At 41.3% G+C, this 17,121-nt stretch overlaps 1 protein-coding gene across 1 annotated transcript in view; it reads right to left on the reverse strand.

The window, feature by feature from the left end:
* The window catches only part of ELL2 (elongation factor for RNA polymerase II 2), a 77,552-nt gene extending 60,431 nt beyond the window's left edge, over positions 1-17,121 (reverse strand). Inside the window, exon 1 of the mRNA XM_030817075.1 lies at positions 16,624-17,121. Coding sequence (XP_030672935.1) covers positions 16,624-16,770 — 147 coding nt within the window. The 5' untranslated portion in view covers positions 16,771-17,121. The remainder of the gene's footprint in view (positions 1-16,623) is intronic.

The raw sequence follows: 17,121 nt of genomic DNA on the forward strand, positions 1-17,121 counted from the left end.
TCAAGTTCATTGATTCTTCTTCGTCAGATAAATGCAAACTTCTCAGCTTTCAAATTGCTGATATCCCCACTGGATATTACCTCTTTCTTACACTTAGAGACATCAGTCCTTCCAGCGCTCTGATCACACCTTTCATTTCAAAAGGCTAGTGCCTCTTTCCTCTTTCTAGATCCACTTCATCCTGGAGGCTCACCGAACCTGTTGGGTGATAACTCTGAATTTCTTCTCCATTCCTCAGCTGGCACCTCTCCATAGCCTGCTACTTACTACTGCTGATAGGACATTTTGCATTGGAAACTCACAATGGCAGCAAATCTCAATGACTGGCAAATACGAAACGAATTCCCCCATCCCCAGCCTTCCCAACCAAACTGTCACCTCTTTCTTACTTTTCTGGCAAAGGCACTTTTATCCTCTTGGTTCTCCAAGCTCGCCACCTTAAAATTAACTTACAGTCTCCTCTCCCCAACTTCATATTCCATTAGTCATTTACATACTACATGCCACTAGAATCACAGGATTCCAAATCCAGATGAGGCCTTAGAGATAATACAGTTGGTGCCTATGCCCCACAGGATCAGAACCCAAGACTCAATCTCCCTATTTTGCCATGCTGCTTTTCTTCTACTACCTGGTGTTCCACACACATCTGCTAATGGGGTATTCAAGAGTGTGGGGTCATAATCCCTCATGCCAGAGAGTTCATCTTTTAGTTGGGGAAAATTTGAGAATGATTAAGTACTAGGCTAAGTAGCACTGGGAAGTGTAGTAAGAATTCTCAAAAAGGACAGTACGGGTTAGAATAGATAAATGTTTATGGAAAAGGTGGCTCTTGAATAGCAGTTTAGAAAAGGTAAGTTCCAAGAAGAGAGAATACCCTGAGGAAAAAAGCAAGCAGACAGGAATGGACACTGTATGGTCAGAGGGCAGGTCTGTATGTGTATGTTTCTTTCCCACTTGAAATACAACAGCAAGGATGAGATCTGACCTGTAAATTCCTGCCTAATTTTTCCTTATCCTCAAAATGTGTCTTCATTTTTAGTTTCTATTTGCTACAGAATAGGGCAATAATTTAAATTTCAGAACTCAGGATGACTCTGTTCAAAAAGTTTATCACTCTGAAATATCCTGCCCTAATCCCCTCCCTAACCCCTCACTGATGGGTTTTACTCTTGCCTTTAAGTTGATAAACAATTAGAGGCTCTCTCAATTTTTTGTATAAGAGAGTTGCTCAAAGAAGTGTTTTGGGGGAAGGCAGCTCTTTCAGTCATGTGTAAAATAGATGGAGAGAGATGGATCAGGGCAGGGCAGGGCTGGAGAAGTGAGCTAGTGCACAGTCCGGGTGGATGCTTTAGAAATACCCTGGAAGTGGTAATAAAGGCCTAAATTAGTATGATTGCATCTGCAGCTAACAGGGGATAGTGGACACAGCAGATATTCCCCAGGAAAAATGATAAGATGTGCTGAAAGCTTGAATATTAGACACCAAAGAAAGATGATGCCAGCGTGGCTCCAGGGCTCCCAGTCGCCAACTCTGGCCACTCTGCCCCGAACTCCCTCAAATTAAGTTCTTAGTCTCCATTTCAAAAGCAAGACCCTTATCACCTCACAACTAGATAATGGCTTTTTCCCTTCCTTGAAGTCCTTCCAAATTGTTCAAATAGCCAGCAGAACCTCTCTCATATACCACTGTCGGCCCACAGTACTTCTTACTACTGTCTGTCAAAACAAAGCCAACTACTAAATAGAAAACACATCTGCTATCAACCAAGATCAACCAGAATCAACCAAGTTCATCTTCCACTTCCTCCCAACAATAGCTCACCTATGTTAACCTTTGTTTGTTTTGCAAAGACTTTTCTCTCTAACTCTTTCCTGTTATTCCAACCTGGCACAAATTCCCAAGCTCTACTTTGCCAATTCCATAGTTATTGCTTACTTAACATTCAAGCCAAAATTGATTTCCTCAGTGAGGCCTTCCTTTGGATAAACCAGGAGTCAAACACTCAATGTTTCAATGTCTTCAAAGACCCAAAGGTCTTTGGAACAGATGGATGTAAGGCAACAAGGAGTGGTGAGTACCTGGAAAATGAATGCCCAAAGGAAAGAAATCCAAATTTAAAAACGTTAAACCTGTTTCTAGCCAAACAAAACTCTGGTGCCACCATTTTGCTAACTTGGAACTATGTAACTATGAGTTAAATCTCATTAGCTGTTTGTCCAGATCCCAGCGTCTACTGTTCCACTACATTGGGCATATTTTTTCATAGGTTGTCTTATTCCTGATTGTTATGATACAGGAGTCTTAGGCATATGTAACTTACAAGTATTACGTGCTCAGCTAAAAAAAAAAGTATTGTAAAATCATTTTGTATATATTCTCTTTATATATGAAGTATACCACTATACACATTGTACACATATGCAGATTACTATTCAGGGTTGTACAGACAAGACAATATGTACTATTCTTCACAACAATTTAGAAACTTGCAAGAGTAATTTTGACTATATACAATTTTTTTTTACCTCATGCCCTGAATTTAGAACTTGACTTCTTGACATGCTTATAGTTTTACCTATACAGCTTGACTCCTCAACAAGAATAATTTTTATTTACATAGTTTTCTAATGTGTGGCACAGAGCATTTTTATATCCATCGTTTCAAGTGAGCCTCCTAAAACCAGCCCTGGGTGGTAGGAAAGCATCATTATCCCCCATTTCAGAGACAGAATAAATAATGAGTCTCTAAGAGGTAGAATACATCACTCAGGATCACAGACCTGGTGATTAGCAGGGTTGGGCCTTAAATCCAGTTCTCTGAATTCCAAATACAGTACTCTTTCTTTCTCTTGCCTCTGAAATGTGTTACCCCCTAGTGCTAAATATTTAAAAGACCTTAAATGTTCACTCAGTTCTTTTGGCATTTTGTTTCCAAGGAAAATGAATTTCATAAAGTAATTATAATTTCCAAAAAAACTAAAGTATAATTTAGTTCAGTTTCTGATTAAAAACTGAAAAAAATAGTTTTTATTTCCTTTAAGAATGATATATAGTGAAAGAACATAAATATTTGTTACCATTTTATTTAATACATAATAAAACACTCATTTATGGAATAGTTGTATGTACTTATCCAAACAGGGCAAACTAAGCTCATTGTTACTCAGAAATTCTTTTAAGATATCCAGCAATCTAGAAAAATACTTAAAAGAACCTCAAAAGCTTTACTGATTTTAATCCCAATTTTAGAAAAGAACATGTTAACTAGGCTACAGCTCTTGAATGTTTTTAAAAATGCCATAGGGCCGGGCGCGGTGGCTCACGCCTGTAATCCCAGCACTTTGGGAGGCTGGGCGGATCAAGAGGTCAGGAGATAGAGACCATCCTGGCTAACATGGTGAAACCCCGTCTCTACTAAAAAAACGAAAAATTAGCCGGGCTTGGTGTGGGCACCTGTAATCCCAGCTACTCGGGAGGCTGAGGCAGGAGAATGGCGTGAACCCGGGAAGCGGAGCTTGCAGTGAGCCGAGATCGCGCCACTGCACTCCAGCCTGGGCGACAGAGCGAGACTCCGCCTCAAAAAAAAAAAAAAAAAAAAAAAAAAATGCCACAGGAAGAAACAGAACTCTACACCACTTATTTTGTATCTGATCACTCACTGTGTTATTAAGAGAGCCACCAGGAAAAAGTTTAGAAGTCAATACCATTATAAGCAAATGTCTAAAGCATGTTAGTTTTTTATCCAAATTTGTTTAGCCTAAGTTTAATTGTATAAACATGACCTCAACTCATTGTATCTTTAAACATTCGCTGAATACATTCCCATTAGAAATGAGTTTCAGGTAAGGTTTCAACTTTTGCTTTTAGCTGTAATTAAATATTTTCACCAAGTAGCTCTTCTGAAAATCAAGTTACTCTAGGGCTTAAGGGAATAGTATTTGAGCTATAAGTAAGAGAGTGATCTGGTATTTATTTCCAACCAAGAACACAAAGGCAGATTGTAATTGGCTAGGGAAACTCCTTCAACAACCTGATAAAAGTGATGGTTTGCAGTCAAAAGATTCTGCCAAATTTTAGTGCTTTCACTGCTCTTAGAGCTCCTTGAATTTACGCTTTATACGTCTTATGAAATGTTGGGCATTCCTAAGCACAGACTAGTAGTACAGGCAATGCTAAAATGCTCTTAAGTTTGGTTATACTCTTGACATCTGCATTTACAAGCCAATGCTACTGCAACAAGAATTGCTCTGTGACCAAAGAGATCTATGTACACTTATTTCCAGGGACTATTCCTCACAATATATCAGAACTATAAAAGTAATATATAATTTACTGAGTCATTTTCCTAAGAAATATTAATTTTCCTAAGGAATATTAATTCTGACATGATTCCTTTGGGGTGGGAGAAGAGCAGAGCTGCGTTTTTGGAGTTGAATAAAAAAGTTATCCTATAAAGGTAGTTTATAACCATCTCTTGATTATTTACATATTGCTTACCCATGTAAACAAATTAAATGTGTGGTTACCTTTCCCTTATCAACAACCATCAGTTTTACAAATATACAAACAAGAAATAGCATTCTTGGCCTAGAAAATAACAATATTTCTAAAAAATATTATAGAGATCTTTCCAACTTTATTCTTTAAGGTTAGAGATGTTTTTGAGATACCTTTAGCTTCCCTTTTGAACCCATCATGGAACTTTGAATTAACTAAAGGTTAACTCTTGAATTATTCTTTACTTAATTCAAGAATTCTTAAATTATTTGAAATCAATCAGCAAGTATTTATTAAATACTTGGTATCTACCTTTGTATCTAAGCTGCATTATAAGCCATGATAAAGATACTGCAAAGAAAAATTCCAATGTCAAATATAATTTTGGAACTTTGCCCAAAACAAAAAAACTTTCTATAAGTGGTGATGGTTCAAGTGAGTACTTAAAGTGGATTGTTTAAAGAAACAGTTATAGCTAACCAGTTACTATTTGAGTGTTTACAATGTATCGGGCACTATCCATTTTTACTACCACCTCTGGGAATTCTCAGAAGCACCCTTGTAGGGTAGATACTATTATTCTCATTTCTCAGGTAAGTTCTGTGAATTACTGAAGGCTACAGAGCTAATAAGTGACCTGGGGCTCAGAACTGCGCTCTTATTCAGCATTTTATATGGTTAGTCTTTCCTGCCCCTCTTCAACAATGGTAATATGAAATTTGAAACTGAAAGCCAGAGAATTAAGAATCACTTTTTTGGTTTTGCACTATGGCAGAGGGAAAATACCAGACAATTGGAGAACTTGTTTTTACTTGCACTAGTTAAAAGTAAATAAGTAGACACGCTTGGATAAAATAGATCATCTTTCTTTCCCCCTATACTATTTAAGAACTGGTAGTAATGATTCTTTTGTTCAAGAGTCACTTTTTTCTTTGTTCTTTAGGACATCATCTGATAGAGAACCCAAAGAAGACTATCTAGTAATTATATTTTAACCACTGTAATAAAAAATATCTAGGCAAGGAGAGAGGAGGAAGAAAGAAAATTGGAGTTAAAAGCAGAAAATAGCACAGGAAATCAGACAGTTGATCCTGAAGAAATAAAATACAGTCAGCTCTTGTTAAAAGCCAATAATATGCTTAGAATAATACATGATATGAAATTTAGAAATAATCCAAAACTACTTTAAAAAATGGTATCTCCTTCTTTGCCTCAAACCTTTTACTAGATGCCAAAAAGAAAGTCATTAAGCTTCACAAAACCAATCTAGTATTTTGCCCTGTGAGTCAATGTAACCTTAAATTCAAACGAAATTCCTTTTCTGCAGATTTGGAAGTACCAGATTAAAGAACATATGAAGTAAAGAATAATTTCTTTCTAGCCACTACAGCATGGAAAGAGTGAAATATAAGGGATTATCAAAACCAACATCTATTTAGCGCAATCCTTGTTTTGAAAGATAGCTTCTAGAAAACGGTGGCTATCTGATACATGCCAAATTTTATTTATATATATATATATATAAAATCTTCATATATATGGTTGTCTTAAATCTTAGGATTTCAAATAGCTCTTGAACATGGAAGGCAAAAATCTAAACCAAACAACCAGCCAAAGTTAGTTACTGTGAACCAGCATTTAAATCAACAACACTTGGCCAGGCATGGTGGCTCACACCTGTAATCCCAGCACTTTGGGAGGCCGACGTGGGTGGATCACGAGGTCAGGATATCGAGACCATCCTGGCTAACACAGTGAAACCCTGTTTCTACTAAAAATGCAAAAAATTAGCCAGGCGTAGTGGCGGGCGCCTGTAGCCCCAGCTACTTGGGAGGCTGAGGCAGGAGAATGACGTGAACCCGGGAGGTGGAGCTTGCAGTGAGCTGAGATCACGCCACTGCACTCCAGCCTGGGCCACAGAGCAGCACTCCATCTCAAAAATAAAATAAAATAAATAAATAAATAAATAAATCAACACTTGAAGCATAGTATCCCACCATTTTTTTCCCCAGATTTAATGTGAGCCTTATAATTGTATAATTAGCTTATATGTCAAATCTGACTGTAAATGCAAATAAAGGTTTCCTGGCATCATGAACTCTAAAGCAGAAGTATAAGGAGAAGTGGTAAAAAAAGCTTAGATTGGAAGATGGAGTTTTTTTTTTTTTAAACTAGAAATTAATAAAATGTGGCATCTAAAACATTTTTTACAAAGGGAGCCATCAGGGGGCTTGAAACTGGGAGACTACTTGATCATACTTAATGTTCTGAAAAGATCACTCTAGCTGCTGTGGATTATGGGGGAAGGGCAGAAACTTGAAGGCCACCTCGAAGTTTATGGCAGTGATCCTGAGGAGAGATGATGGTAACTGGGACTGGAATAGCAGTAACGGGTGGGGTTAGATTCAGGATATTTTGAAGGTTGACAGTACTTGCTGATAGATCAAATATGTCAAGAAAACAGGAGAGAAATCAAGGGTTGCTAGTCAATTTCTAGGCAATTGATAGTTCTGCTACTTACTGAGATAGGGAACACTTAGGTAGATAGAGATTTGAGGAGTAAAATCATGAGTAATTTTTAGAAACAGCGAAGATATGGAATCAACCTAAATGCCCACCAATGGTAGACTGGATTAAGAAAAGGTGGTACATCTATACCATGGAATACAACACAGCAATGAAAAAGAATGAGATCATGTCCTTTGCAGCAACATAGATGGAGCTGGAGGCCATTACCCTATGCAAACTAACACAGGAACAAAAAAACAAATACTGTATGTTTGCATTTGTAAGTGAGAACTAAACATTGAGTACGCATGGACATAAAGAGGGCAATAACAGACACTAGGGCCTACTTTGAGGGTGGAGGGTGGAAGGAGGGTGAGGATCAAAAAACTACCTATTGGGTACTATGCTTATTACGTGGGTGATGAAATAATCTGTACACCAAACCCCCATGATACGCAATTTACCTACATAACAAACCTGTACACGTACCCCGAACCTAAAATAAAAGTTAAAAAAAAACTTATTTGATCCCTCATGGAATCTCGTATCAACAAAGGAGAGGATCTTTTATAATAACAAAATCAGGTAACATTTTTATAATTTCCTTTATGTCTGTACTTATTGAAATAGTTGATTGTCAGAAGATAGTTTTCTCCTTGCAATGATTAGCCATACCCTTGAGAAAAACTCCTAAAAGGGTAAAAAACACAGTTTGGATATGTAAGGTTTGAGATGTCTATTAAACTTTGATGAGGAAGTATATTGGAAATCAGTACTTAGAGCTAGAGAAAAGGATAGATCTGGAGATAAATATTTGGGAGTCATTAACGTATAGATGACATTTAAATTCAAAGGACTAAATGAACTCACCCAGGGAGACTGAACAGATAAAGAGAAGAGAGAAAGAGCTCCAACATTCAGAGGCCAGTCAAACAGAGGAAAGTAGGCAAAGGAGAACGAGAAAGAATAGGCAGAGAGGTAGGAGGAAAATCAGGAAAGTGTTTCTAATAGGAAGAAGTGGTCAAGAGAATGGAATACCACTGAGGTCTGGTAAGATGGAAACAAAGAGATGACCACTGGACTTTAACAGGGACCTTGGCAGGTATAACCTCATGGGTGTGGTGGAAACAACGGGCTGAACAGAGGATAGCAGGTAAAGAAGACATCTCCTTGAACGCAAACTTTATAGTGTTCATTTTTTTCACATTTGCCTGCTTCTACTAAAATGACAAGCACTTTCTTGGCAGGGACCATTCATGACTTATTCAGCTTTCTATCTCCAATGCCTAGTTCTATCCCTGGCAAATGTCAGAAGATAAATTACATGTTCGCTGAGTGAACAAACGAATATTTGGTAGTTTAACTCTTCTACCTCTTAACTTTTTATTAAAGAAAAAACATCTTAAGATACTCAGCTGAATTTTTATTACATGGACACTTTTTCTGATTCTTGAGGCATCATGGTTTCTAATAATGGAGCCAAAAGCAATGATATTAAATGTTATCTTAAAATATGCTAATACTTAAGTTTCTAGCTAAGCATATTTAAGTCTTAAAGTATCTCTGTGAATCTTATAAGAAAGTTCAAGCCTGGCTACACCCTTGAATAAGCTCACTGTTCACTGAAAAAGTCTTCCAGATTAGGTTATCTCCCTGGATCAAGAACCAAGCGCTCATAGTAGTCCATTACAATGTGTATGTATAGCAAAAGTTTTAAGCACTCATGATTCTTTTGTTTTGTTTTTCATAAGGAACTGCCAACAAAAAAAAAAATAAAGGAATCAAAACACCAAAACAGAAATAGAGGAAATGTGAAGTAATTGAAAGTACTCCTTCAAGGCCTTTAGGAATTATACTATTTCAAAATAAAACTTGAAATGTAAATCCAGGAACATTATATAGAGTTACTTACGTTTCATTAATCAATAGGACAGAAACCACAGAAGGTCTGATTTCCATGTTAAAATAAAATTAGATTTCATATTATCAGTGCTTTATGATGGCCTTAAGTACAATTTATAGAGGTTATTCAATAAAGAAAGTCTATAAAAATACAAACAAAATTTAAAATGCCCTGCTCAAAACCAAATGTTTCCCAAAGAATTTCAACTTTCCTCAAAACATCAACAATCTCCAAAATTTCCATCCAAATAAAACAGTTTATATAAGACATGTTAAGTAATACAGCACTGTTTTATATAGCTGTCTGCCTCAAACTCTGAATATACTTCTCAAATATAAAACATCTAATCAAACCCAAGTCTTTTCATTATCAATTAAAAGACTGAGTGAATGTTCACCAAAATGTCACTCACATCTTTATCTCTCCTACCCCCAACTCCACTCTCCCAACTGCCTCCAATTTCCCCTTTTCTATTAGGGGTACTCCTCCTAGTGCCAATGGCTAGAAATCTCAATTCAATCCTGCTTCTTTAAAATATCTTGTTAAATTCTTTTTTTGTTGTTGTTGTTGTTTTAAGACGGAGTCTTGCTCTGTCGCCCAGGCTGGAGTGCAGTGGTGCGATGTTGGCTCACTGCAAGCTCTGCCTCCCGGGTTCACACCATTCTCCTGCCTCAGCCTCCCGAATAGCTGGGACTACAGGCGCCTGCCACCACGCCTGGCTAATTTTCTTTTTTTTTGTATTTTAGTAGAGACAGGGTTTCACCATGTTAGCCAGGATGGTCTTGATTTCCTGACCTCGTGATGCGCCCGCCTCGGCCTCCCAAAGTGCTGGCATTACAGGCGTGAGCCACCGCGCCCGGCCGATATCTTGTTAAATTCTATAGACTCTATTCATCTCCTACCTCTCCCACCAACACCCTAGGGTGGACTCCAGTTATCTCTGGCCTGGACCACAAACTTCTTCCTAACTTGTCTATCTCCTTCCAGATTCACATTATAGTCATCCTGCACACCAGGGCCAGAATAATCCTAAAATGTAGATCAAATTACCTTTTGTTTCTACTCTGTTCACAGAATAAAATCCAAACTTCTTAGTAAGGTAATGAATCTGCTCCGACCTACTTTTTCTCTCTTAAACTCAGCTATATTTTTCTCTTGCCCTTCACGTTAAGCAGAACAGGGTCTTCATGGCAATTCTTGGAGCTTGCCCTAGCTACCACTCTTCTTTGCTTACCTATGTCATTGTTTCTGCTGGAGATGTGGTCCCCATCCAGTTGGTCTGCTAAAATCTTGCTAAAATCCTTTAAGACCCAAGGATTTTAGACCAATAACATATAAGATCCCCGTGAAGAAAAGAAACTCATGCCATTTGTTTAACAATCTAGTTACTATGAAACCAGTAGCCAAATGCCCTTACTGTAGAGGTCAATTCAAGGTGATAATTTTATTCATGAATCTTCAAGGAGCTTATAGCTTAATTAATAAAATTCCCTTTTCTTATATCCTGAATTAAACCATGCAAATGCCAGTTTTGGTCTTTGCTGGCAAAGTATTAGTGGCAACTCTTAAACCAGTTCTTCCTGAAGGTTTAACATGGCTCTCAAGAGCCATAATGCTGCCACAGAAAAAAATAGGAAGGAAGGAAAGAAGGAAGGAGTTAAAAAACAAAAGACAGAGATAGCAATCCTCGCTGGTAACCTGACCCGAGTTATGCCGTGTTTTCTAGCTTTAATTTGCTCTAAAGACATGGACATTAGTTTATTATATTCTACTCCAGAACTGCGGGAAATCTGTGCATAAGTTATAGAAATTCTGTACAGAGCTGAGGTATGCGGGACAGTCAGATGTTGGGTTATATACATGTTGTTTTCTTTATTGTAAGACTTAGTTCATCTTCAATGTAGGAATGGCCATAATATCACATTTTAGGGACATTTTCTCAAACAATCCAAAATACATTTGGCCCAATCTAACAAATGATGGGCTGGATCTAGTGCCGGGCTCCTAAGCTTCTCTGTTGCAGAGAAAAGGGTCATCACAAATTGTTAAAAGTGACCTAGCCTTGGTTCAGCTGAAATTCTCATTTTCCTCTCTCTGCTGGCTTTATCACCAATTACCTAATAAGCCTTAGGAACACAGCTTCTGTAATTTTTCACAAGTGCAAATGGAGCAAATGGAAAGCCTGAATCTGGTGATTGTCCTTGGTAAGCTTTTCTATAAGTCATTCCAAGAATTCTACGCCCCTTTCCTTTTAAATTCTTTTCTTGAACATGTTCCAATCCTTCACATATGTTCTTTCTTTCTCTTCCCAATTCTGGTGCCAAGCTTCCCTGTCTATCTTTTTAGGCAATCTGGCTACTACTTTTCTCAGGGAGGAACACCCTCCTTTGCATTGAGCAACTGGGCATCTGAATAAACTTTCCAAACACCGAAGGATGGGGCACAAACTTGACTTTAATTGATAAAAAGCATTTTAAAATCAAGCACAGACTGAAAATGGGTCTAAGTTAAAAGTCAGTATGATTAATTTATTTAAATTAAACTTGGCTACATTTTAAAAGTGGAGCAAATAGAATCTGCTAAAGCAAACCTCACTGTTTTACTTAATAAACATGTCCAACAGTGGTGGCAGTGCTGTGCTGGCAGGTCTGGATGCTCAAGTGGTGGCTTAAGAACAGTCTTCTGTATTATAAGGCAGATTATTGAAAACACATACAAAATATGGGCAGGCAGAAAAAGAAAGAAAAAAGCAGAGTATGAGTCTTTTCTGTGTCTTAACCTATAATGAATCAAATGCTAAAAAGTTCACCTGGTAGAAAAAAAGGATAAGGCGAGGAAGTCACTTACCCTCTGACCTGTGGACTCAGTGATTTAACAAAAGGTCAAGTAACACATTGAAGGGAGCTACTATGAAGGACAATAATTTTGGAGGCTTAAATAAGAACTTATGCTTTGTAAATAGCATCTAAAATTATGAAAAATTAAATGGCAATACATATGTACAAATTTTAAAAACATTACCACTTTCCTAGAAGACACTAACAAAGGCAGAAAAATGTATTTCAATCCAATGGAGCTGACAAGAGAATGTGTTAGCAGAATCCCACTTAAAGGCATCTGCTTTCTGATCTTCAGGGATAGAGCAGGAGCAGCCCCTGCCCCCAAACACAACTATGCAAGACTTTTTATGTAATAGTTCAGCAAACATGGTAGTATTATTTGAGCCACCACCTTTGAAACTTTGAGTAAACATTTTTTAAAAACTAAATTGACAGGCTCAGCAACAACAAAATCTGAAAATAATGCTTTGATAAAGTTTTTGTTATAAAAGTAAATTACTCAAACATCAAAATAAAGCCAGCTGCATTACTGAGGAACTTAGCCAAAATGTATTTTTAAGTGTCAGATTATAATTTTAAATATAGTTTTCCATTTGGGGGAAATATGTAATTACAGTAATATATGCTCATTTAAAACATGTAGAGCTTATGTAGACCACACAATTACAGATAACAATTTAAAATGACTATAAAGTTGTAATTTGTGATTTTATTTATTTAGCAACTTTTCTCCTCATTCAAAATAATCTACATTTTAAAAGGTTAATATTGTAGATATTTGTATTATCATGTCTAAATTTTTCTGCCAATCATGAAAATAACTTTCCAGTTAACACGATATACAATCAACTTGAAACCATTTCTGTATTCAAAGTGAGTGGGAAAACAACTTTTAGAAGATATTTACTCCAACTATAACTCTCATTGCTGGACTCACAATGTCCCTCTGCCTGTTTAGAAAGGCTCTCAAGATCACTTCTCTAAAAATAGGAAACCTGAATAATGAAGGTCAAGTAGGATTATGCGTCTTTTGAAACAGTGAGGAATTGTAATTTGAAAAAAAAGATTTCAGAATTTTCATCAAATATTCTGTTTCCACGAATGCTAAGAACGTTGTAAATTTGCTCAATTATATCTAGAGAAGTTCTCTGTTCTGCCTAAATCATAGCTTCCTAAAATTTTTAAATTCACTTCTCTGAAGCCTTACGTCAAAGTGGGTTAATTTAGAAGAGTAACTCCAATAGACAAAATAATTTGGACAAAAAAAGAATTCTCTGATGCTTAATTTGGCAAATTAACCTGTTGAAATTTCTGGCTTTTAAGTCATTAGAAGAGGAGTAATAGTCATCACTTTACATAGGCCAGAGCTGCTTAGAGGCTACCTGTCATCAAGTACCCTCCTATATGAGTACAGGAATGGTGGCGGACAGTTTTATATGAGAAATTAAAACCATTTCCCCCGCAGAGAGAACAGGTTTGACCACCAGAAACCTCTTCCCAATTAGCCAATCCATGTGAACATGTTCCCAAACAGCAGCTTCAATTTAAAGTCATGAGCCCTATTTCTAATAACGATGGAAGACAAGAAAGACCAAATTAATATCCTCCCACTGGAGGATAAAAGCTCAGCCAGATGCCTACTGCTAGCAACTGTTACTGTGCCCATAGAGGTGCACTGGTCTGGCTGAGTCAGGAGGAGGGGCACTGAGGACACATAGGTGGGCGGAGCCTGCAGTAGGTACCACTGGTACATTCAGTCACCAGAAAGGTATCTATCTCATTTTTTTGGTTTCTTCCCAGTTTTCATCCAACTGAGGTTGACGGTTTCACTCCAATTCCTGCTTACTTGTCCACACCCCTTAAAAAGTGTTTCCATGGCTGAGCTGACAGTGAGTCCTGATAGGAGCTGGTTAAGGATGGTCAGCTTATGTACCATACCCCCCATGCCATTGTTTCTACCACCAGTTTTGCAGGAGAAAAGGAATTCTAGGACTAATACAAGCTACCTGGCTCCATGCTTTAAGGTAGAGAGATCTGGAAAAAGTCTTCCTCCTTTCCCTTTGCTGCCTCTGTAGAGACCAACCAGACCCATAAATGGGCATGTACAGAAATGGAAAAAGTACTAGAAGCAATCAGAAGCAAACAAAGCCATTGACGACTTTGGTACCTCTTAAAAAGTAATTTTTTTTTTTTTTTTAAATTAAGAACTAAGTGGTGGGTTGGGAGAGAAAGAATTTTTGATCTTCTGTCTCCTGGAAGCTACTGGTATATAAATGCAGGGGCTTTTAGAGCACTGTAAACTTAATCCCAAATATGAAAACGCTAGGGTATAGGAAGCAGAAATGAAGGACATACAAAGGTAGGAAAACAAAGCACTCCCTTCTGGGGCCTCCAGTGGTCATGCAGATCAGCGGGCACTGGGGGCATCTGTCACTTCACTTTCCCTTCCCCAAGTGGACCTCCTCATCTGCCCCCTTTCCCCACAAGTGTACACCGTCAATCTTGCTGTAATCAACTGTACAGTTTGCCTGTTGTTTTCCCAAGGTAGCTGGCTGACCTACTACCCCCAGAGACGCCTCTTCCCACCCACTGTGTCGAGTATTTCTCTGCTCCTCGGGTCTGCTCCCGAATAGGGGCTGGCCGCCTCCTGCTGACTTCTTTCTCTCTGGGCCTCTGGGTTTTCTCTTCACATCCCCAGACCTACCTTCTTCCCACTGCCATTCCTTCCCACGCCCTTCCCTTGGAACAGGCAAGCTTATCTTTCCATCTTGCAAGGCTGAGTTTCTCTCCAGAGTTTCTCTCCACTGTCTGCTTCTGTCCCTCTGCCTGTGTTTCTGGCTTCCCCCATACAGGCCTCCCACTCCGTCTGATGCTGGTCTTTTCACTGCAGGTGCACCTATCTAGGAGTAGCTATTGGCACATGCAGTTTTCTATTTCTTGTATCTCTCCCAGCCATTCTTGAGGTTTTCTCCCGAGATTTCACTGTATGTAGGACGGTACCTTTCTCCCCGTGCATGCACTCCTCCCTGACGCCCCCTCACCCCACCACACAAAGTCTGTGAGTCCTTTTCACCATATGCTTCTCTGGTTCGTAACACAAGTGTCCTGGCACGTACACTCACGTGTCCACCCAATTCTGTGAGTGCCTTCCTAACAATACACTCACCTCTGAGCCTCCACTGCTGTTTACAAATACCCTATCATGTGAGTTCATTTTCTATCCAAAGCGTGCACAACTAATGCCTTCCTCTGTGTGCACACTTATGTCGGGGTAGGGGGGCTCTCTCCGACACTCCCAGTGAACCAGGGTTCACACCTCTCCTGCCGCTCTGCCTCAGACTCTGCCTTTGCTTTATGTATTTAAAGTGCCTGGCACTAGTGGGAGCTCAACAGATGTCAATTCTTTTCCCCACTTTTAGCTGAATAACTATGTGAGTCTGTGTCTCGGTGTCCTTCTGCCCCTCTGCCTGTTTTGCGAGACCGGTTGGAGTGTGTTCCTCAGTATAGAATGGGCTATTTGTAAGATGCCCCGTAGGTTCTATCTCCCTTCCGACTCTCTCCTCTCCTGTAAAACGTTACAGGTTCCCCCATATGGCATACCCCTCCCTCACGCAATGTATCCACTCCGGTCTCCCACATAGGCATACAGTACTGCGTGTCCATAAACTGTTTCCCCATGCACCCTGGTTACCGCGTCCCTTCTCGGTGCTTCCCTCTCCCATTTTTTTTCCAACATGAAAGCGTCTGGATTTGTAGTCCAATTACAGTGTATGTGCGCCTATCTGAGCCTCTCTCTGTACTGGAGGAGTGTGTGTGTATGTGTGTGTGTGTGTCCATGGGCTTCTCTCGAAAACGAGGGGTGAGAGGCCCGAGTCTCTGCCCGGGATTCATTGTATCCTCCCACCTTCTGGCTCGTTCCCCGTTTACACTTCCCAGAGTCAGCCCAAGACGCCGGGAGCTTTTTCGGGTACGTTGAGCGTCCGTGAACCTCTCTCCCCAGAACCCAATGTCTTGCTCCCGGGGAGCGCTAAGAGTGTGTGAGTCCTCAGTTCTCTCCCCGGGTTGGTTTGTGTCCGCCCCGGACGCGGCGCGTCTCCAGTAACACGATGCGCTGGTGTCCCGGAGTCCCTGAGAATGCAGGTGTGTCCCCTCACCCCCGTACGCGAAGCGCCAGTGTCCCCGCCGTTCCAGTGTGCGCCGCCCCCTTACACGGACTGCCTAAGTCCCTATCTCTATGAGTACACCGTGTGCCCCTCACCATGCGCCCGAGTCCCCATCCCTTCGAGCACACAGTGTGTCCCCTGATACGTGGAGCGCCTGTGTCCCCAAGTCCCTGGGAATACAAGGTGTGTCCCACCCCCACACGCAGAGCGCCTGTGTCCTGTCTCTGAGGATCCACCGTGCCTATGTAACTAGAAAACGCAGACAGCTGGTGCCCGCGAGTCGTCCCTGGTTCCTTGCCCATACGCTGCTCGCTACCCTCCTTCCCCGCCAAGGGTAGCGTGGTCATCTCACTTCTCTTATCGGGGCCTCTCTCCTTCCTTGGGACCCAGCAAGCCAGGAAATCCTCGGGCGCCGTCGGAAAGTCCCGCAGCGGCAGCGCAGCCGACCCAGGGCTGCGGCTGCCTCGGCCCCGCCGCTAGGGGCCGCCCGACTGCCCGCTTCCTCAACGCCCAGGCTAGCCCGGGACCGCGGCGTCAGCCACCCTGCCCGGCCCTGCCCTGCCTGGCGGCTGCGGGCGCTGACGGCGGCAGCTGCCAGCCACGGCTCCGCCGGCCCCGCACCCGGCGCCCGGGCAGGGCGAGGCGCGGCCAGGCCGTGAGGGGTGCGCTTTGCCTCCCTGAGCCCAGCCTGCCGGCCGGCCCGCTCACCTTGTGACTCTGGTAAGTCTCGAGCGCCCGGATCGCCGTCTCGGTGAGCTTCACATGCAGTACGGTGATGTTGTCCTGCCCCAGCCGTCCGCACGACAGCCCATAGCGCTGCTCCTCCCGCAGGCCCGCTGCCCCCCCCGCCGCCATCTTAAACTCCCCGGGGTGCCGCCGCCGCCGCCGCTCCGGCTCTAGCCTCCACTGCGGCCGCGGCTGCTTGGGCTTCTGCAGCCGCCGCCACTGCTAGGGCCATCCCGCTGCTGACGTACTGTCATATACTGCGCGGAGCCAGACCTCGGACTGCCACCGCCGCCACCCGCCCCACCCTCCAGACCCGCGCCCCGCCCCGGGCTGGTCTCATTGGTCTCGTTCCCTTCAGAACCGCCCTCATCGGCCGCCCTCCACTCTCACGGGGGCGGGGCCCAAAGTCGCTGGAGTTTTACTCCTGGGACGGGACGTCCGAGAGGTAAGAGGCTGACGTCTAGGTGACGCGCCAACTTA

Source organism: Nomascus leucogenys, chromosome 2 (genome assembly GCF_006542625.1).
Source record: "Nomascus leucogenys isolate Asia chromosome 2, Asia_NLE_v1, whole genome shotgun sequence".
Lineage (NCBI taxonomy): Eukaryota > Metazoa > Chordata > Mammalia > Primates > Hylobatidae > Nomascus > Nomascus leucogenys.